Source organism: Lemur catta, chromosome 11 (assembly GCF_020740605.2).
Source record: "Lemur catta isolate mLemCat1 chromosome 11, mLemCat1.pri, whole genome shotgun sequence".
NCBI lineage: Eukaryota > Metazoa > Chordata > Mammalia > Primates > Lemuridae > Lemur > Lemur catta.
In genome coordinates, this window is record NC_059138.1 from 5,173,477 (window position 1) to 5,195,273 (window position 21,797).

The window sequence follows — 21,797 nt, forward strand, 5'->3', positions numbered from 1 at the left end:
CCGAAACCAAAACCCAACCCCTGCCCAGCCACAACCAACCCTTTCTTCCACGTCCCAAGACCCCCCTCTGCCATCCCTCTTCTTCAGCCTGGGCTTCCTTCACTGTCTGGGGCACAGGGACAAGCAGGGGACTGTGTACCAAGACAGGGTCACATAAAGCAGAAAGGAAGAGGTAAGGATGCAAACAGGGAAGGGCAAGGTGGCCACACACAGGTGGGGAAACCGGATGCCCCCAACAGGCCTGTCCTCAGCTCTGCAACCCAGACAGGCGTCAGCTGGGAGCACAGGCGGACACGGGTGAGCCGCACGGGCTGGGAGCAGGAGGTACCGGTGTGGTCTCCCGGCCCGGCACACCCACGCCGGCACACCCACCGTGGCACACCTCCACGGGACTTCCCTCTGCGAATGGCCTTGCCGCCTCTGGGAACCTTGCAGCTGGGAAACTGTCAATCTACTCGCTTTTCTGCTGCCGGCTCTTCTGGCCCTTCCCTTAGGTGTGGGGCTCTGTCGCATGGTAACAAAGCCTTGTACCCAGAGAGTGCCCTTTGGCCCCTCCTAAGATGCTTTCTGTCCCTGTGTCAGTGCTCTTCCAAGCAGGCCTTGCTGCACCCTCATCATGTCATAAGCACCGAGTAGCGGGACAAGGTCTGTGTGTGGGGTGTGGGGGTCAGGGCAAGGAGGGGGTCGAAGAGCCCACAGTACTAAATGGATGTGGTCCCTTCTCCAGGCCCCCAGGACCACGGCCGACTGGTGTCCTGGCACCAGGTCCTACCCTGTGGAGTAAGGAACGTTAGGAGGGAATCCCCTCTAACTGACGTCGTCCCTGAGCAAAGGGGAAGGGTCAGTGCCCACGGAATCAGAGGAGAAAACCCAGAAGGGCCAGACCAGGGTGTGGCCCACATGGAGACAGACCCCCCACCCCCGGGGGCCGGCTCTTTCCATGCCAGGGCCGTCTGGGCCGTGCTCCCAGGACCAGCTTATGGCAGGAGACGTGGACCCCAGCACCTCTGGGGTCAGGCCTCCCTGACACCTCGTGCAGATTCAAAGGCAAGCCGGGGACCCTCCGAGGCAGGCCCAGGGCCTCTGGGCCAGGGGATGGGGCTGGCCCACGTGCTGTGCTCGAGGGGCTTCACAGGAGAACTCATTAGCCCCACAGTGGGGTGGTGACAGAGATGGATTCTGGTAACAGCTGTGTGCTGGAGCCACGCAGCGAGGGGAGGAGGAGGAGGAAGGGTAGGGGAGCTGCCACAGGGGCCACTCTGTAATCACTGCAACACCCTCTCCCCACCGGGACACAGGCACACCCCCTCTAGACCCCTCCACCCACGGACAAGGCCACCCTCACTCTCCTCTTCCCAGCAGGATCTGTCCAAGGCCCCACGCTGTCCTCAACAGTCCAGGTTTAACTGCAGTCTTGTCCTCCACTGTCCCGGGTCCAGGAGCCTGCTGCTCCCCTAATGACATAGCCCAGCCAAAGACAGCTGGTTGGCAACGCTGGCACCCCTGACTTTAAGCCACGCAATGTGGGGTGTGGAGGCTGGGGCCGGCTGGCCATGCCAGGGTGACCATCCCTGGTGGTGAACGTCCTCCAAAGGCTCAGCTACCCATGGGGCTTCAGCGTAGCACTCAGGAGGGCCTGAGCTTGTGCACCACCCAAGCCACCAAAGCCAGCTTCTTTCTCAAGGGACAATTCCATCTGCAATCACTAAGGTCTGCTTCCCATCAGTCCTGGAGCCTGCCCCGCCCTCTTGTCATTCTGAGCCCCCACCCCTCCCCCAGGACTCAGGCTCCTCCTCCTGGACTCACGTGCAGGCTGGGGTGGTAGGTGAGCAGCCCGTTGTCACAGAGGGTCACGTACTTCTTCTTCCACTCCTTGTTCAGGGACTTGCCGCTCCGCTTCAGCAGGATGCCCTGAGAACAGAGGTCTGCTCAGAGACCAGAGCCACCCCACGTCACAGGGCACGGGAAGGCCATGGTGTCATTAGGAAACAACCTCCTCCATCGCCTTCTCCTGAGCCACTTTGTCTGAGCAGAGAGGCCTTTGAGGACCTGCAGCTGAACTCAGGAGCGCCAGTGACACAAATCCTGCCACGTAACTGGCTCTCCCTGACCACCCACCAGGAAGCAGCCTGGGCCACTGTCCCGGCGGGCGGGCGTCTGCTCTCCCCAGCCCATGGCGCCGGTCAGGGATTTGGATGGGGCCAGCAGTGGTGCTCCCCACACGACGCTCCAATGGACGGTGGTGAACAACAGCAGAGATTTTGGTAGGGTCCTGGCCTTTCACTGCCTGTGGTAGCTTCAGAAAAACGCTTTAACTGTCCCAAGACTGTCCCAGCCCCTCCAAGGTGGGCAGTGGGAAGACCCAGCCTTCTATGTCAGCAACCGAACTTCCCGTGTGGCCAGTGAAACACTCGATGTGGACGTTGGGTGGGTGCAAGGACAAACAAAAGCTCCACGGGAGCAAGAGTGTTTGTGTGTTTTGTTCCCTGATGAACTCTCAGCACCTGGGACAATGCCTGGGCCACGGCAGACATTCAGTGAACGTCTGCTGGAAGACGTAGGGAAGGGTCCCCAAGACTGTGACTGCTGAGGTGATAAAGCAGGAGATGGACCCACCCCACTAGGAAGGTGAAATGAGACGGTGCCCAACTGTGGCTTTTGCTCCCTTCCGGGGAGAAACCTGCTCCTCTAATGCTAACCCCTGAAAGAAGCCCTCACCTGGCCCTGGCTCTCCCCGAACCAAGGACTCGCATGAGAGAATGGCCGGGAATGGGAGCAGAGGTCGGCAAGGATCCAACCCCGGATGGCTTCCGGGACCCGCATCACCACCTGCGGGCCCATCCTCCCAAACCCCAAAGCCTAGGAGGGTTGAGAAGAGGCAGTGCTCCCTGGAGATTCCAAGACAAAAATCCCACAGGAGGAAGAGGGACACGGATCCACAAAGTTGAGGCTAAGTGGGGAGGGCACAGCCTGGGTCCCACTCCAACTGGGGTTCAAAGGACGAGCTCTGCCCACACGTAGGAGGCAGAGCCCCGAGAGAAAAGAGGCCCCATAATGGCTCCTCCTTTGGGAATGCAGGCCCTGCCCAAAGACGGCCAAGAAGGAGTAAGAGGGCGCCAGGGGCAAGAACACAGGCAGCGTCTGTGCTCTGTGGACAGCGCTGAGGCCCAAGGCTGGGGGTGAACGCGGGACTGCGCTGCACCTCCCCTCGCAGCTCCTCCCAACAGAAGGCAGCCCTCGCCGGACCAGGGTTCCGGGGTGGCAGAGGCAGGCAAGGGCACTCATTTCCAGCGGCCACGCGGCTTTGACGCCCGTCTGTCTCCCACCTTCCGACAGATGTCTCACAGCCTCGCTGACCCTCCTCCCCTCCTCCCTCTGTCCCGCTCCTCCTCCTGCCACCCCAAGACAAATGCCACTGCACGAGGTTTGGTCACACGAGAGGGGAGTTTCAGTACAAGGTCCCCTGAGGACACGTCCCGCTACCTGGTTCCCCTCAAGCCTCAAAGGGGCTTCTGAAGACACCCGGTGTTAACGGGACTTTCACTAGACGACGGGGCAGGCTGGAACGTCCCAAAAGGCAATCAGGCCCTGCCTCATGGTCTGCGAAGGAGCCCACGGTCCTCTGGGCCTTGGTGACCTGCCTCTGGGTGTGGCAGCCCTGTCACACTGGCCGAGGACAAGGTGCAGCTGAGAGCTCAGCAAACAGTGCAGCTGCTCCTTCTCCCCTGGCCCATAGCCAGTGCTCCTGGACAAGCACCCCGAGGACAGTGGCCATCAGGCTCTGGAGACACCCCCAGGAGTCACACTCTCAGGACACAGACCAGAGGAAGAATGGCCATGGGTAAGCGGCTGGCGTGGGTAGAGGCCCAGAGTGGACATCTTGACTGCACGCCCAAGCGTATGCCCCGGGGCAAAGCCCCGACAGCCGTCCTGGGCAGAGTCACCAGGTAGCCATCCTGGTCCCGGCCCTGAGCCCAGCCCTGGGGAGGACATCTTGGGCGGAGAGCCCACCAGGCTCACGACTCCCTCCCTTCCCTCAGTGTGGCCCACTCCCCTCGCCCCAGCCTTCCAGCCCTGGGTCGGGCGCAGCTCAGCCCTTCCCTCCCAGGCCGCCCTCCGCTTTCTGCCCCAGCTGGCGCCACAACACCCAACAAACCATTATTGCTCTGGATAAACAGGACGGCAGACTGGGGCCTCAACACCTTTCCAACTGGGACTCATCTAGGTCCTCCCTCCTCCCCGAGAAGGGACCCGAAGTCAGGATGCTGGGAGGCAGCGTCTGGGAGGCCCGTTCCCACCCAGAACTCTGCCCTTCCTTCTCCCGGCCCTCCGCGGTGGCGGGGGAAGCAGATGAGCCCCGACCTGCAGGTGAGCCCCGACCTGCGGTAATGAGGCTGGCTGGGCAGTGGGAGGCGTGGGCAGCCCAGGGCCTGGCGAGAAGCTCGCCCTGCCGCCCACTCCCCTCTGCAGCTCACCCTCTCACCTGCCTGTTGGCCAGACACCGGCAGACCGCGGCTCAGGCCAGCACACAGCCCTGCCTACCCTCGCCTCTCCCATTCCCTCTCCAAGCTCCAAGAGGGAGAGGAGCTGCAGGGGTTCCTACTCCCCTCCCTGGCCGGCCGGCTGCGCACGGCAGAGCAGGAAGCAATCTGGGGCGGAATGGGAGCGGTGCGGAGGCGACAGCCCCCAGAGGACCCGTTCCCGCCGCCGCCTCCCTCCCAGCTCCGCCAGCCGACTTAATTGCGGAGTCCGGATTGATTGGGAATGCAAATGGCAACTGAAATGCAATCTCCACTCCCAGCAGGAGCTGGGGGGGGAGGGGAAGGAGCAGAACCGGGAGAGCGAACGGGACAGGAGGGCGGGAGAGGGGAGGGGCCGGAGATCTGGTGGGGCGGGACCCAGAACGGCGGGGAGGTCCGGGAGGGGTGGCTCCAGGAATGGCAACCCGGTGGGAGAAGATGAGATGAGGGCTGGCCCCGCCTACAGCCTGGTCATTACAGACTGGGAAGGGGTACGTTCACCCCAAAGGTTGCTACTGAGATCCTGGGAGCACAGGCCTCTGATACTGGCCCCCAGCTGGCTGCAGGCTCAGGGCCACATGGGGCAGGGACTTTCCTAGTAAGAGCCCCTTAGACTTCGGGGCCGTAGCACCCAAGGGACCTACTGACTCCCAGGTTGGACCAGAACCCCACGTACAAGTTCACAGGGCTTCCTGCCCCACCCTACATCCTCCCCTTCATGTGGAGGATCCAGAGAACAAGTCAGTCGGCCCCCAGCCGCACAACCCCAGACAGGAAAGGGAGCACATGGGGCCCCGAGAAAGGTGTTCCCGTTTACTGATTAAATGTGCTTCGTGGTGTGTGCACATCCACGCAGAAAGCCCACGCCCTCCCCGCCTCCAAGCAGGGAGCTGCCGACCCTGCGCCCAAAACACAGAAGCGTCACCTACAAAGGGAGTGCCCAGGAAGTCCACTGATCAACAGGTTTGTACGGGGACCGATTCTGCAAACAAACGTCACACACACACACACACACACACACACACACGCACACGCACACGCACACGCACACGTGAGGAGGGCCAGGCCTCGGACTGCTGTCACTCTGTGCTCTCAGCTGTTCCAGGAGCCCTCCCAGGAGGCCGGCCCAACTGCAGTGCGCTCCGCCAGACACACGTGCAGGGCACAGTTCAAGGGAAGGCTGCGTAGAAAAGGCAGGGCAGACATCTCCATGCAGTGCCCTGCTCTGCCCTCTGGGCCCTCACATACTTCCCGGGACTCTTCATTCTAAATGGACTTCGCTGGGGTCAGAAACCCCGAACCCTGCCAGGTGCCATGGCTTGTGCCTGTAACCTGCCACTCAAGAGGCCGAGGCAGGAGGATCACTTGAGGCCAGGAGTTTGAGACCACTGTCACAAATTGTTGAGACCCTGTCTCTTTAAAAAAAGAAAAGAAATCCCCAATCTTAACACATGAATCCTGGTCATACTGACTGGTCCCCTCCCTCCAAGAGGTCACACTGCCCATGGGTCCCAAAAGGCCCAGCCCAGGAGGATAAACCTGATTGCTGGCCATGCCAAACCAAGCCCTGGTGCTCTGGCCAGTCTCCTTTGTGGTCAAAACCTGGCAGCATGGCCCCCTGTAGACATGGCCCCTCCAACCACCAGAGCCCACGGTGTGCCCAGTGCCCCACCACCCTGTCCTCATTGCACCTTAGCCCCTCAGGCTCTTGCCCAGCCCCGAGGAGACGCCCCCCATTCTACTCCTGTGCACTCCAGCAGCTCTGAGCAAGGACACGCCCCATCGGCTGTCTTTTCCAGCACAGGGACCCACACACAACAGGAGGTCTGGGAGAAGCCAAGCTTTGGGGGGCACAGCACCCCCAGGCAGTGACTCAGAAGGGAAGTGGGGGAGAGATTAGGAGGTGCCATCTCTCCTGAGTTTTTTCATTAAAAACGAACAGAGACGCATATCGATAAAACTGTGCCAATAAACCTAGGGCAGGAGTAGCCCTCAGCATCCCCTTAAACGCACACTGCTCAGGATGCTCGGCTGAGGATTCGGTCGGCCCTCTCCGGGTCCAACGCCAGAGCCAGCAAGCAGGTCCAGGGGAGGGACTGAGGACCGCAGGTGGCTCTCTGCTGCCCCCGGGTGGTGATGAGCAGGAACAGGCAGACTGTGCGCCCAGAAGCTGGTGGCCCAGGGAAGGGGCTCAGCCTCAGGTTTTTTACCAGAAGCACCTGTCCCTTGTTAAGGACTTGCCTTGGCAGGGAGGCGCTGGCCTCTTACCCTGACACACAGGCCCCGAGAAGAACCACACTCTAGCCTTTCCTAGGCCTCCTCTGAGCTGCCCTTGGACCACAGGGGAAGGAAAGTGCTGACCTGTTTGATGGGGATGGCCCGGCCGCTCCCGATACTGTCCACCTTGCACTCAGCAGCCTTCCTCTCCCGGTCCAGGTCCGCACCCTTTCGAGACTGGAAGAGAAAAGAAGAGGCGCGTTAAACAGGCCCAGGGTCTGCAGAGAGAACTGCCCACCTGGACTCCCCAGCCCTCCCTCTCCCCTCCCTCCTGGGCAGCTCTAGCAGTGGACGGGGCCGGGGCGGCGGGACGGGAAGGAACTGAGACCACGAGTATTCCAACGGGTTTATTCTTACACACGGCACCATACAGAGCAGCACAGGTCACTGAGCTGGGCCCGCCCCTTACAAAAGAGCAAGGACACGAAATACCAAGGGTGCGAGGAGCACGCAGCCCAGGGGGCTGGGGCATAAGAGAAGGGAGGGGAGAGGAGAGGTGGACGGTGGGGCTGAGGGCTGGCCGGGAGCACAGGGCACGACAACCGGGGAGAGCAAAGTCCAGAAGTGAGCGGGCAGGTGGCCCGTCTGCGGCACAGACACCACACGGCACGTGGCACCGAGCACGTCGGCGTGGCCCGAGGGGCACAGTGGATGGAGAGAGAGAGGAGAGAGGCCAGAAGAGGCCCTGCGCCCTGCCAAGCTCCTGGGGCAGAGTCCACCCGAATGCGGATCCTAGGAAATGGGGGAGGCCAAAAAGAGGGGGCAAGGCAAGCGCGGTGGCGGCGGCAGCTTCCGGAGCAGGAGCAGGAACGGCAGAAGTCCATGCAGGAAGGAGCAGAGGAGGGAGGGGCAGGAAAGCTCCCCCCAGGAGCAGCTGGGCTGGGCGGGCTTGGGCTCCCCAGCCCCTGTGGGCCTCGTCGCGCTGCCAGCGCCGGGCGTGGGGCCGAGCTCCCTTCTTCTCCATGCAGCGAGCCTGGCGCAGCGTCCGGCCGGACCTGGTCCCCGGCAGCCCCCAGCGCGGGCTCCAGCGCTCCTAGCCTTCCCTGGGGGTGGGGTTAGTTACAAAGGTTCCCGTGGGTCTCTGGAGCGGGGAGCTCGGCGGCCGCTTCTCATCTGAGAGCAGTCCCAGGGCCCGGCCCGCCTCCGGCCCCGCACAGGGGGAATGTCCAGAGGTGCTGTGTGTCACCACCTGGTCTTCTAATTTGGAAGGAGTTGGAAAGGCCTTTTTGTTGATGAAAAGTTGGAAACAGTGGCACATATCTGCAAATATCGAAAGAATAAAGATTTTGGCAAGTTATACTCAAGCCCCGCACAAGTTGGTCAGCACTGGTGAGGGCAGAGACCCAGGCACCTGGGGAGCGGCGGCAGCGGGATGAAGAGGAGGAGGAGGAGGAGGACGAGGATGAGGAGGAGGAGGACGAGGAGGATGAGGAGGCGGCGGCGGGCGGCTGCACCGGCTGGGCAGGCACAGGCTGAGCAGTCCATCTCAGTACGGGACGGTCGCCACTCGGCAGCCCAGGCCCCACCCCTCCTGTTCTCCCAGGCTGTCAGGAGCCAAGGGCACAGCAAGGGGACTGAGGGCCGAAACTGCAGTGTGGCAGGAAGCACAGCCAGAGGAAGCAGGGAGAACCGGGCAAAGAGCCGCCGGAGAGTGAATCGCTGCCCGGCAGCCCCACGGGCAGCAACTGCCCCCGGTCCCCTCCTGGGCTCCACAGCCCAGGCCGCCACAGCCCTCTGCCCTTTCGGCCCCAGGGAGGAGGAAGGTGGATGTGACCGCTGCCACCGGGTCCCCACACAGAAGAGCTGGTTGGGGAGAGGAGGGTGCAGCCCACCCCAGCCAGGCTGTAAGCCAAGAGGACCCCAAGCACCAGAGGACCCCACGGGGCCCAGAGGGGCACCTCCCCCCCACAGACGGGACCGGGGGCAAAAGTGGCAACAAAATGAGTACATGAAGTGACAGAGGAGACCAGGGACATCACAACCACGTCCAGTGGGGGGTCACCAGCCACAGAGCAGGCAGGACACGAGGGCTCACCCTCAAGCAAGTGTGACTGCTGGGGAAGACGATGAGGGAGAAGAGGGGTGGCCCCGACTGCAATGATGAAGGGAGGTCCCAAGATACACCCATAGAGACGGACATGCCTGAGGCCGCCTTGGGGACAATGGTGCAAGTGAGGTCACCACAGAAACAATGGAAAGGAAAAAATAAGGTGCCACTGTGAAGATGGAGAGAATGGAAGGGCCCGCGGGGAAGGCCGTGCCGTGAGCTCGCAGAGCAAGGATGACGGGGAGCAGCGCAGTCGGGCAGGCAGCGAGAGCACAGGATGGCAGGGCACGGGGCGCCGCGGCAAGGAGGCCATGGAGCTGGGTGCGGGCAGGGCAGGGGGAGGCAGGGTGCCCTGGGGGTGCTGCAGAGCTAGCCAGCGGGGGAGGGGAGGCTAAGAATGGAACTGAGGCAGCAAATGACTGAGGCACGATGTCAGGGAGCAGGGTGCCAGCACGCTGTGGTGGTCACCGTGAACACAGGCACACAAAGGCTCCACAGCGGCAGTGGCAGCAGCAGCATGGGCACAAGCAGGTGGCCATCGAGGCTCGTATCTCAAGGGGTGTGAATAGAAACAAGAAGCAGTGAGCCGGGCACGGTCAGCACTGGCCAGGTGCAGTGTGCAGTGGTGGCATCAGCGGGAGCCAGTCAGCATGATGGCTGAGGGCGCATGGCAGGCCCGGGGGGACAGAGGCAGGCAGCCAGGCGGGAGCAGCGTGCCGGGCGGGGCAGAGGCGAGAATGAACGCGTCGGGCCTGGGAGCACTGGCTCTGTCTAGGCAGGGTCCTGAGAGTTTGGCCTGGCCGGCTGAACTCAGGCCTAGGCTGAGAGCCAAGCTCTGCTCTCAGAAAGAGGCCCGTGGCGTGACGCGAAGGGCGGGCGCTCTCGTGACAATGCACACAGGCGGCTCACCCACCTTTGTCTGGCCCAAGACACCTGGTACAGTCCAGCCCAAGCCCAGCTGGAGCGTTAGAGTTTGGGTGGGAGCCGCGTGGCGGAACAGGGCGTGGAGAGACAGCAGGAGCAGGGGACCTACAGCTGAGGGGCTGGCCCTCGCGGGCAGGGCACACCGGACCCCAGCGTGGGGTGCGAGGTTTGTGGAGAGGGGCGAGTGAGTAGCTCACAAGGAGACAGGACAAACCTGAGAGGGAGGAACGAGGCAGCGTGGTGAAGCCCAGGAAAAGATGGCTAAGCCTTTGTTAAACCAATCACAGCGGTGGGTGGAAAGCATGAATTTCCCCCTCGGCAGTGGGGTAACGGGAAAAGAGCCGGAAGGCAGACTGGGAGGCCTGGGCTCTGACTCTAGCTCGGCCAGCTAACCCTCTGTGTCGCCTTGGGCAAACAGCCTTCCGGCCGCCGGTTCATTAGCTGTTGAATCAAAGGGTTCAGGGGCGTTAGGCCAGGTGAGTCCAGAGATCCCGCCAAGCCGACACAGACACCCTGGGGGCCGAGGAGAGAGGGAGGCGGCAGTGGGGTCAGTGTGTGCAGCAGAGGGCGGGGACGCCCGTGGGGGACGTGAGGAGGACGGCAATGGGAAGCCGCTTGTGGGCACAGAGGACCAGTCTGGAAGATTCTGGAGGCACCGGTAAGGAGCCTCTGGAAGCCTCAAGTGTCTGTGTGTCAGAGAGAGGCTGCAGGTGGCATCTTCCTGTCTGGGGCTGCCCACGCCCCTCCTGGCTGGGAGCGCAGCGCTCTGCCCTGCCGGTTCCATGAAGGCAGCTGGGCGGGGAGGAGGGCGGGTCACGTACCGTGAAGATGTTGGAGCGCCGCTTGGACTGCTTGCGGATGGGTGTGGGGGTGGAGGAGGCAGCGATGGTCTCGATGCGCAGCTCCCGCTGGCTGATGCTGGGGGTGGAGGGGACTGAGGACGAGTAGTCGCTGAAGGCGCTGCTGCCGCCATTCGTGGCCTAAGGACAAAGAGGGCTGCTGAGGGCGGCTCTGGTGGGGAGCGGGCAGGTGCCAGGGCAGTAGGTCATGGGGACTTGGCCAGGGTTCATGGGCCAGGAGAGGAGCTGCCAGCTCCTACAGGCGATATTGGGGGAGAGTAGCATGGCCTGGAGGCCAGCAGGATGCAGCTGTCACCGTGCTGGGGCTGCCCCACCAGGGAACCTTTGTCCTGGGGCCCCAGCAGGGTTGCTTCTATGCCAACCAGGGAGCTAAATCAGAGGCCCAGGACAGCAGGCAGACATCAGTGACAATGCCTGCAAGGGAACAAATTGCAAAGTCCTGCCTTGCAAGGGGTGTGGAGAGAGACAGCAGGTTGCCCGGCTGAGCCCCCAGTCAGCGGCATATGTCAGGGTGCAGCACTGGGAGGTGGGCACTGGGGCTGGGCGTGGGCTTGGGGTGCTGGGGGAGCTGAGATGTGCTTCCAGCATGTGTGTGACGGGGAACGGGATCCTGGGACAGCCGAGGCAGAGCAGAACAGAGCTAAGACCACCAGTCAGAGTAAGTTGTAGATGAGGAACAGAGAAGGGAAAGGAAGAGAAAGACAAGAGAGATCACAGGGCGGAGACAGAAGGAGCATGGCAGTGTCTGCTCGGGGAACACGCACAGGAAAACCAGGAGGCCTCACCCTCGCCTGCCCTTGCTAGAGCGCATGGCCTGACTGGTTGCCTCCCCTGAACCCTGGCCGTACGGAAGGAGCACAGTGCCCAGACCACTGCCCCTCACGACCTACCCCCACGAGACAGGGCCGTTGCAGAGCTGAGCCACACCAGCCCTGAGCTTGGTCGGCGCAGGGCGTGGCTGCTCAAAGACAGTGAAGGAAGACCTGTCATTGCTCCTCCTTTACCCACGTGGGATGCTGCCACCTTCTCATAAGCCCTAAAGGGAGGGGTCTCTGAAAAGCAACAAGGCTGTCATCGGAAAGCTGGCTGTGGCCAGGCAGGACTTGTAAAGATGATGGCCATTGGCAGAAGCAAGGCACAGCAGCCGCTGGCTCGACCACTCCATCTGGGATGGCCTAGGGCAGAGTAGGGAATGCGGCTACTCAACCAGGCGCTGGTACATATGCCAGGGGCCAAAAACGAACCTGGCAGTAGGCCCAGGTGTGGACAGGTGTCCCAGTGGTATTATGGGAGGAGCACTGGCAGGACCTGGCTCAGAAGCCACCACCACCCTGCAGCCCGCCAGCCCCCAAACACCCCATGGCACCCAGAGCCATTCATTCCCTTGGGACAAGAGTCGCCCTTCTAAAATACACACTCCCAGAGCACTGAGGGCAAACCCCCTGTGCTTGGTGGGCACACGGCTGTCAGCTGCTGCTTCCACGCCCATGGAGGACAGCACTGCAGGCCGCAGGCAGGTGGAGAAGGCACCCCTCCCCCCCATGACAGCGGAGGCGCTCAGGCCTACACCTGCTTCCCAGTCTGGCCCGGGGCCAGTGCAGAGCAGGTCTAAAGGAACTTTCTCTCCTCCCTGTGCCCGATGAGTGTGGTTTCAATGGGAAGCTGTCTGAGATAACTCATTAACAGCAGCAGATGTTTGTGTCATCTCAGCTGAAGTGACTGGGGTGAGAACAGCGGGGAGCAGGAAAGCGCAGCAGGAAGGGGCAGGCACCACGGGGCAGTCGAGGCCAAGGCTGGTCATGCAGGCCGTGTGGAATTCGAGCCAATGTTTGCAAACCACGTGCAAGGCTGGGAGGTCAGAGGGAAGTGGGCGGGTGTGAGAAGGCAGCCAGCAGAGGTGGTGGGACACACAGAGGTGACACAGGCATGGTGAGGATGGTGGGGTGGGGCGGCTGACCACACCTGGTTGATGTGCACGGCCGGGATGGAGGCGGCAGACACTGCCGAGTGGCTGGGCGAGTTTGGCAGTGACTTGCAGGGCCCGATGGCCAGCTGCTGCTTCTTCCGCAAGGCCACTACCTTCTGGGCCACTACAGGGGACAGCAGAGTCAAATTATACCCACTGGGGAGAAGGGAAAAGCCCAGCTTAGCGCCTCTCCCCAAACCATACCGCCCTGCCCGCCGGGAGTCTTCCTACAGCCCACTCTGGGGCCCTGGCCCGCCAGCGACTCCCGCCAGGCGCCCGCCCGAGTTACCGTCCTGGAAGACGCGCTCCACATTGAGCCCGTAGGTGGCGCACGTCTCATAGTAGGTGCAGCGCTTCAGGTCTGTGGAGAGCTTGCGGGCCCTGCTGTCATCAATGACCCGGGGGTTGGCAGCACTGATGGCGTCTGTCGGAGGCAGGAGAGTGGGACTCACTCAGCTTTCTGCAAAGCTGGAGCAGTGGCGGGAGGGGCCCTTTGGCCAGAGGGAGGGTGGGCAAGGGCCCATGAGTGGGACACAGAGCCCCAAGAACACAGGTTGGGCTTCATTCCAACCCTGACATGCTTCAGTGAGTGCGAACGAGCAACCACTTAATCTCTGAGTCTCTGTTTATTCAACTCAAAAAACACGGACACAACAGTCACACAAACTGCAAGACTCAGCTGGGGAAGAGCGAGAAAGAGGCCTCCGGTGATAGGCAACACAGGAAGGGCTAACATCTCGCCAGCACCGGGCAAAGAGTGGAGGCTGGGGGCTTTCTCACACCTGGCCACCCCCACCGTGCATCCCTGCGGGACCTCCCGCCCTCTGCTGCTCCTGCAGGGCCCCGCCTCACCCTGCGTGCCCACTAGCACCATGGGCACCTCGCTGGCGTTGCGGAAGCTGCAGAGCCGCAGGAAGTAGTTGTACACCGTCTGGAAGCTGATTTCATCCTCCAGGCTGAACACAAACACCACTGCATCCACCCAGGCAGCAAACTAGGGGAGACCAAGCAGAATTAGCACCCTCACCTGGGCCCCAGCAAACTCCCACACCAGGCAGGGAGACCTGGGCGGACCCCTCTCCCCAGACTCGCAACCGCGCCCAGTCTGAGTCCGCAAGCTTGAGAAAGTGCCTCCAGGCACAGGGGTGGGCCCCAGGCCCTGGGGCAGGAGCATCACCTGGAGCTCAGGGGGGCCTCCTTCATCTCGGATCAGCAGCAGGTAGCTCTGGCCATCCACCACAATCTCCTTCTTAAACCGCCCCCCTAGGACAGAGCGCACAGTCAGCACCAAGATGAGGAGAACGAGCCCAAGGAGGCCGAGCAGAGAAGAAATCCACCAGGAGATGAGGGCTGGGAGGGACGGGGTCTGGAGACCCCCACCCTGACCCTATGGAGGGACAGGAGCAGAAGGCCAGCCTCCATGCCCCAGCTGGACCTGTGATGCTCACCTTCAGGGGACTCCTCCTGGACATAGGTCCCTGTCAAATAGCGGTGCACCAAGGCTGACTTCCCACTAGACAGGTTCCCCACTATGCCCTGCAGGAGAGGAGGGGGTGAGTGGCGTCAGCGGGCACGAAGAAGATTGGACAGGGAAGGCAAAGAAGAGGCAGGAAGGAGAAAAGCCAAGGCTGAAGGGGCAGGAGAGAGGAAGCAGGAGGGACATGCTGAGAGGAGCAGGGAGGGCACAGGAGAAGAGAGGCCCAGGCCCGGCTGCCTGCCTCGCCCACCCTCACCCCCGTGGGCCTCACTCACCACTTTAAGCTCCGGCACAGAGCGGCTCAGCGTCCACTCTTGGCTGTTCACAAACGAGTCTGTGGAAGACAGAGCCGCCCCATCAGTGCCAAGGTGGCACATACAACTGTCCCCACCACCAGCACCAGTGTCACTTAGGATGCCCCTCCCTAGGCCAAGGCCAGAAGACAGCACCTTCCTCGAGGAGATCTCAAGCCTCCACCCCTAGTTCCCTAGAAAGCAGTGGGAAGGTTCTTTCTGAGCGGAACAGAGCAAGGACAGTCTTCCGGACAGGACTCTGAGGGCTGTGGGCTCAATCCACCTGGACTCGGACCTGCATCCTTCCTCCTGCTCCAGCAGGTAAGCAGGCCACACCCAGCCTGGGGCCCCTGGGGCCCCGGTACCAGGCCCAGGTTAGAGGCCACTCCAGCAGGTCTCAGACCTGCCCCAAGGGCTGGGCACCTGGCAGGGGGTGGGCCAGATTCCTGCGAGTAGGAACAGCTCACCCTTGGCAGGGTGGGGCCACCCACCACATTCCTGAGCCAGGGTGAAGAGGGCGGAGCCTCACCTGGCCCTGTTCTGTGAGGGGCAGGTCCAACCGGAGCCGTCTACCCCGCCCCGCCCCGCCCTCCTCACAGGCTCCTCCTCAGTGGGGAGGCTGCCACCACTCTCTCCCAGAGACCCACCTCCCAGTGCCCTTCCCTCTAGTCCATTCTCAGCACCCGACTCAAGCAGTGTCCCACGAAAGGGAAGCCTCAGGCTAGCCAGGCCCACCCACAGCCAGCCTTCACCCTCCAGGCTCCACACACACCCTTGGGCCAGCTCTGGGTGGCCCTGGCCTGGGCCTGCCCCTCTGGCTGGGCAGCACTGGCTTCCCCGGCCGGCTCCCAGAGGCACGATCCCGAGGTTGTCTCAAAGGCCAGGTCCACAAGTAGTCCCTAAACTCATCCGCAGAGGCAGCTAGAGGCCAGAGCTCAACCCCGGCCTGGAAACTAGGGAACGTTCTAGGCTGCCTAGGACCATCTGATGCTGGTAAGTCTCCTTCCTTTGCTGAGCCAAAACTCTGCAGCTGCCAAATAGGAGGAGGACCAGATCCGAACCCAGGCCCTTCCTATTCCAGGATGTTATGGCAGGGCTGTCGCCTGCACTGCCGTGCAATCCTCTGCCACTGTCACCCCCTCTGGACACTGCAAACGACCCAGACACTGGGGGCTGATGGCACGTGAGCCAGTCCCAGCTGGCCCCTGGCCGGCACAGCATATGTACCTCGGGCAGCTAGGTTCCCTACCGATTCTCACACAAGTTCTTGTTTCCTGCTAGACTCCAACCAGAGAGGCCACCTAGGCGCGCGCTGCCATCCCCCTTACCGCTCGTCGCGCCCAGAAGCCCGGGGGCGGCGGCTGCCCGGCGGCTCCACAGCGGCGCGGCGGGCGCGGGCTCCCTCCGGCGGAAGCGGCTGGTGAGCAGCCTCCAGAGGCCGGCGGCGCGGGGGCGGCCCGGCTCCGGCGCGGCGCGCGGGGCCTCGGAGCCCAGCAGGTCGCGGCGGCTGGGGAAGGCGCCCAGGGAGCTGGCGTCGCCGTCGCTACGGGTGCGCGCGCGGGGCGGCCGCGCCAGCAGCCCCGACTCGGAGCGCCGGATCTCCTGGCCGCGGCGCAGGCGGAAGCTGAAGCTCTTCCTGAGCGCAGACAGGCCACGCCGGGGACCCTCGGCACTGCGCCCGCCACCGCCGCGAAACACCTGCCAGCGCTGGCTGCTCCACAGCGACGCGCCCCGCAGGAAGCCCGCGCTGCCCGCACGGCCCAGCCCCGCGCCCGCGCCCGGCGCCTCAGCCGCAGCCAGCTCCAGGCGGTTCACCTCCAGGAACGTCATGCTGGTGGGTCTTGGCCGCGGCGCCGGCTCGCCCCGGGTGCGGTTGCGCCGGGCCGGCGCGGGGCTGGGCGCCGGGCTGGGCGCGGGCGAGCAGGGCGGCCCCGACGGCGCTGGGCCCCGGCGGCCGAGGCGCGGGCGCAGGAGGCCGAGCAGCAGGCCGCGGGCGCCGGCAGGCGGCTGCCCCGGACCACCCGAGCATACGCTCCGCGGCCGCGCCGGCTGCTCGCGCGCAGCACACAGGGCGGCCTGCAGGGCGGCGGCGGCGCGGCCAGCCGGGGCGCCGTGCAGGTCCAGCGAGTCGCAGACGCTGAGGGCGCGGCGGCAGGCGGCGGGCCGCTCCCCGCTGCTGCTGCTGTCCCCCGGCGGCCAGCCCCGCTCCATGCTCAGGGCCCGCGAGCGAGGGCCAGGCCCATGGCGAGGGGCGCGGGGCTGGGCCCGGGCCGCGGCCGCCGCCGGGGCGCACGGATCTCCGGCCTCCGGGCACCTGGTGTGGGCCGACCGAGTCCCTCAACTCCTCCACCTCGCAGCCGGCAAGCCCAGACCTGGAGAGGCCGGGAGCCAGCCCAGCCAGGAGAGGCGGCAAGTGTGGCCTGGAACACCCGGGAACGGCGGCGGCGCAGGGGAGCCGGCCTGCTGGGGCAGCCCCCGGGAGCCCTCAGAAAACAGGAAATTCCAGCCCAAGGCTCCTCCTAGGATTGGCCAGGTAGGCGAGGAGCTGTCATTAAGAGCAGGCCAGATAAATAACAGTCCTGGAATATGCCACACGCTGGGCCCCATTTTGGAGAAAATTGGGCCATTTTCTCTTTCTCCAAAGGAAGAAGGGCCAACATGAGGGCCAGAATTATTAAAAGCCTAAATTAGGAGTCAGTAAGCAAGTTTTATGCCTTCTCTGGGCCCCCGTCTCGTCTGTAAAATGGGGAGCTTGTATGAGACGTTCTGAGTCGAGATTCGCTGGACGCTAAGTTGGCTTCTATTCATGACTGGAGCTGTCTTCTCTGGCCATTATAAAACCCCGAAGATACTCATCACTCTGGACTGGGTTAAGTGTCCTGCCTACAGGCAACACAACAGTCAAAATATGACCTCTGGCCTGGACCACAATTTTGGGCAAGTGACTCATTTCTGAGGCCCTGAAGTCTGGTCTCCAGCTACTTGATGGGTCCCACTTCTCCGGATGACGGCCCAAGAGTGGTAGACTGCGGTCCTGGCTAGAGACTGACACTTTCCTTGAACGAAAACTTTTCTGTCCCAGTTCTGCTGCCCTTTCAATTTCTGCGTGGGCTGCACCAGATACCGAGTAAATCCAGGGCTCACCCCAGGTCGGGGCAAGGCGTTCCCGGCTGTGATTTATACTGCATTGTAAACATCAGGCCTCTCACGGGGCTCTGAAGATGAGCCAGTTTACCACACACTCCACAAAGTATGACATCACCAGAGCTGCCCCAGTACCTCGAGCAGACCAGGAGCAAGCAGTGGCAAAGGACGGGAGGGCTCACGTTTCCTTTAAAGAGGTGACACTCCCAGGTTTCCTCCACTCCCAGTCCAGCTCTACTCCCAACGTGTCTGTCAGCCTTAGAATTCCAGGGTCCTGGTCAGAGCCAAGTGGAAGATAAAAGTGGCGCATTCCTGTGGGGCTGGGGGAATGCCTCGGGAAGGCAGGGCCTCTCCTTCCTGGGTGCTCCCTGCAGAAAGCAGCCAGGGGAACTCCCAAGCCCCGGGCTGGATCTCTCAAGCCTGGACAGGCCCTGGGGCGATTTCGTATTTTCGTGGGACTAGTTATTAACAGCGGTGATGATGGCTTCCTCTCCAGGATGCATCTCCCCCCATAATAGATAATAGACGGTTGGGCAGAGGAGCCTTTCCCAGGACCCTCAGGCAAGCGTGGAGACAAGAACAGAACCCAGGAATCCTGACTCACATTTCCCAGTTTAAGTCTGACAACCTCGGTGAGCTATAGATCTTCCTGCCTTGACCTCCCGGTCTGCATCTCTGTCTTCTCACACACACATAGATAGGGATGGCCCTTCCTCAGTAGAATAAGGCCATTCACAGACCTCCCAAGCCAACGAAAATGCAAGCATAGAACAGCAGCTATGGGTGCTGCTCTCTGGACACTGCAGGGGGGACAGGGAACAAGGTGCCCAAGAGGGGATGGGATGCTGCAGAACCCAGCTGGCTCTCAGTGGGAGAACAGCAGGACAGGAGAGAAGGGGGAAGGCCCCAGCTCGCTACACACACACACACACACACACACACACACACACACACCACAGGTCTCAGGGAAGGCAGGCGGCAGTGCCCCGACCCCAAAGAACATCTTATGTTCTCAGAGGACACAAAGGCTCCCGGGTCCTACTGCACCTGCAGAATCAGCCCAGGTACAAAGGTCAGCCTGGGTCAATTCCCAAACCTAGAACAGGTTCCTCTTCCTCACCTGGCTGCCTCCTCCTTCCTACCCTTTTCCGCAGAAACCTTTCCTGGCCCAGAGAAACTAGACAGAGAAGGGCACCTACCCCCACATAAACATCTCAGGACATCAAGCCACCAGTCAGTGACCCCAGAAAGGAGAACAGCCGCAGGCACACGCCTCTTTTCCTCTTGGGGTCAGTGATGAGGTCTCTGTTTGACAAGATTTTGCTCCAAAGATATGTGGCAAAGACAGCTGTCCTCAACTCAGCCATTGCCTGCTGGGCCTGAAGGAAACTAGGACAGCCCTAAAGAGGGGCAGGCTGCAGCACACAGGAGTTCCATAAACTAGCCCTCACCTCGGCTCTCTGTTCCTTCAGGCCATCAGGGGCTCCAGAACGAATTTGCCTCTTAGGGGCTGAGAGGCTCCATGGAAGTGTCTAGGGGACTAAAGAGGAAGCCCCTCACGGATGCCTGCAGTGTGCATTCGGGTCAGGAAGAACACAGCCTTCCCTGCAGGCACAGGAGCAGAAGAGTTAGCACCAAACAGCCCCGCTGCTCTGAGTGCCTGCAAGTCCGGAGAAAGGCCTGGCCCTGGCTATGCCCGATGGCGGCCCAAGCTGAATGGCCACTTAAGCTGGCCCACGTGAGCACAGGGCCGCGATGGGGTAGGGAAAACCTACTGGGCAGCGTGATGTAGCACTGCCCAGAAAGAGGGCTGGGCCTGAGGACAAGGAAAGGACAGCTCTGGCCCCAGAACCTACAGGCAGGCCCTTGTCCCTGCTCTCCGCCCAAATGTTTGCTGGATGATCCATTGATAAGTCTTGGGCTGTGCCCAGCTGCGGCCCATGCAACCCACAGGGAAGTGGTAGCTGTCCTCCTCAGAGATGAGGAAGGACTGACTAGCTTTCTTTTGAAAAGCCAAAGTTTGTGGCTAGCTCCGCCTGGTGCAGCCGGAGAGCCACACCGGCAGCCAAGACTGGTCAGGCTCTTCCTGCCCACAAGGTGGCAGCAAACATCTTCCTGCGCTGCGTCCTGGCTGGCGGGGATGCTGGTGCCCTCGGCGGCCACCCGGGCTGGCCCCGCCCCGTCGTCGCTGAGCCCGGGGAGGCAGTGAGGAGCACAACAGGCTCCCTGATCCCAGAGCAGGCGGTGGCAGCGGACTAGGGAATCCCAGGAGAAAACGGGCAGGGGTCTTCGGGCTGCCTACCCACCAGCCCACAGCCCTTGCTGGCAGCCTGCAGGCCTCATCCTCCTTACGAGTTTGGCAGTTGTCCGCTGACACCAGTCGAGCTTCCGTGGTGGCAGCCCCTGACCTCTACACTACGCCCCCCAACACTGCACCCCCGTGTCCCCCACCTTACAAATGGCACAGCATCAACTCCCCACAAACCTAGCACAGTCTCCCCACCCCCTTTCTGACACTCCCCCAGTCCCATCTGTGCTCAGTCCTGGGAGCTTTCCTTCCTACACCTGGCCCAAACCTTCTTCTCACCTGCTCCTCTCTCCTGCAGGAAGGTAAGCCACCCCTCCCCGCGTGGCCCACCAGACTGCCTGTCTGCTTCCCCACCATCACCACTGCCCGCCTATTTCCTCCACAACAGGAGGCATGGCCTCTTAAAACAGCTTCCCAGGGAGCCCTGGCACACAGTGACACCCCAGCTCCTGAGTCTGTCCCACTGCCCCTCAGACTCCCATCTGTCACTCTCCCCGTGACCCACCTCCATCCAGCCACCAGGCTGCCAACACATAGGCCTTGTTCCCTGCCCAGGGCCTCTACACCTGCTTGTCCTTTAGGTCATTCGGGTCTCAGCTGCAACGTCCCTTCCTCAGGAGCTGACCCTCTCAGAGACCTTGCTGTCAACATCATCACGCTCGCCACCCTTATGCATTTAATGCTCCCCCAGTAAAACTCCGCCAGGCACCCAGAGCGTGTGTGACGATTCTGAGTGAGTGAATGGGTGAACGTCTTTGCTGAGCATGAACTGTGCACCAGGCTTTTGTTCTCGTGGGGAGAGAGCAGGTCGAAAAGAGATGGTCTCTGGCTGGGCCAGTCTGTGGAAGAGATAAGTCACAGGCAAAATAATCGGCACAGACCCTAAGTCGCATGGCGGCACACCGGCGAGACGGGCTCTGGGAGCTGCGAGAGCTGGGGTCAAGTTCAGCCTCTGGTACCTGTGAGTTGTGTGACCATCCACAGTCAGTCTAGCCTCGCTGCATCTTGGGTTTTAATCTGTAAACTAGGGATGATCCCAGCTCCCCAGCTGGGTGTGCTGTGCGCGCGGGGCTCCCACGGTGCCTGGCACGCAGCAGGCGAGCAACAGGGGAGCCGTCACTGCTCGGAGGGGAGCGAGCGCCACACCCCACACAGGAGTCATTCCAGCGAGCACCAGCGTTCTTGACGTGGGGAATCGAGGCGGACGCTGTCAGTCTGTAACCTCAGTAGTTTCACCTCAGCTAGGGTTGGTTCCGGGGGGTCCCTAGAGACCTCAGAGCGAGGGTGGACGCTGGAGCTCCCTGAGTCCCAATCCCTAGGACCTCAGAATGTGATGTGATTTGGAAACAGGGTCGTTGCAGATGTCATGAGTTAAGATTAGGTCATACCGCAGGAGGGGGGACCCCTGATGCGTTATGGCTGGTGTCCCCATAAAAGGGAAATTTGGGCACAGACACAGATGCTCACAAAGGGAAGTCAACGTGAAGAGACACAGGAGAGAGGCCTGGGACAGACCCTTCCCTAGCGCCTTCAGAAGGAGTGCCGACACCTTGATCTCAGACTTTTGGCCTCCAGAACTGTGAGAGAACAAATTTCTGTTGTTCTAGCCACCAAGTTTACGGTGTTTTATTACTGCAGACCTAGGAAATGACAAAAGCTATGGACTCTACGGAAAAAACAACGCATACTTGGAAAAAACATGCAGGTGTGTTTTTGTTCCTAGCCCCCCTGTGCCCCGCCATGGAGTCCAGGTTCAGGACTCATGCTCTGGTTCTACCCTCACATTTTAGAGACAAGGGCACTGATGCCCAGAGAGGGAAGTGACTCACCTGAGGTTACGCAGCCCATCGGTGGCAGAGCCTAGACAAGGCCCAGGACTCGGATTCCCAGACCAATGCTCAGGCCTCCAAGTCTTCATTTAACATTATTTTCTCAGTGAGTGCTTATTAAGTGGAGACAGGGTGAGCAGACAGGAGTCTCT

At 61.9% G+C, this 21,797-nt stretch overlaps 1 protein-coding gene across 9 annotated transcripts in view; it reads right to left on the reverse strand.

The window, feature by feature from the left end:
- Positions 1-21,797, reverse strand: part of AGAP3 (ArfGAP with GTPase domain, ankyrin repeat and PH domain 3) — a 56,127-nt gene that overhangs the window by 14,022 nt on the left and 20,308 nt on the right. For 2 of the 9 annotated variants that reach the window (XM_045564998.1, XM_045564997.1), the window contains exons 2-10: positions 14,347-14,405; positions 14,043-14,130; positions 13,772-13,857; positions 13,447-13,588; positions 12,884-13,018; positions 12,591-12,718; positions 10,590-10,748; positions 6,882-6,974; positions 1,807-1,911 (exon numbers count right to left, since the gene is read on the reverse strand). In XM_045564998.1, coding sequence (XP_045420954.1) covers positions 1,807-1,911; positions 6,882-6,974; positions 10,590-10,748; positions 12,591-12,718; positions 12,884-13,018; positions 13,447-13,588; positions 13,772-13,857; positions 14,043-14,130; positions 14,347-14,405 — 995 coding nt within the window. Of the gene's footprint in view, positions 1-1,806; positions 1,912-6,881; positions 6,975-7,129; positions 8,058-9,982; positions 10,131-10,589; positions 10,749-12,590; positions 12,719-12,883; positions 13,019-13,446; positions 13,589-13,771; positions 13,858-14,042; positions 14,131-14,346; positions 14,406-14,520; positions 14,722-15,692; positions 16,814-21,797 lie in introns of those variants that run through there. The other 7 variants (XM_045565000.1, XM_045564999.1, XM_045565001.1 and 4 more) reach the window with 7 other exon arrangements.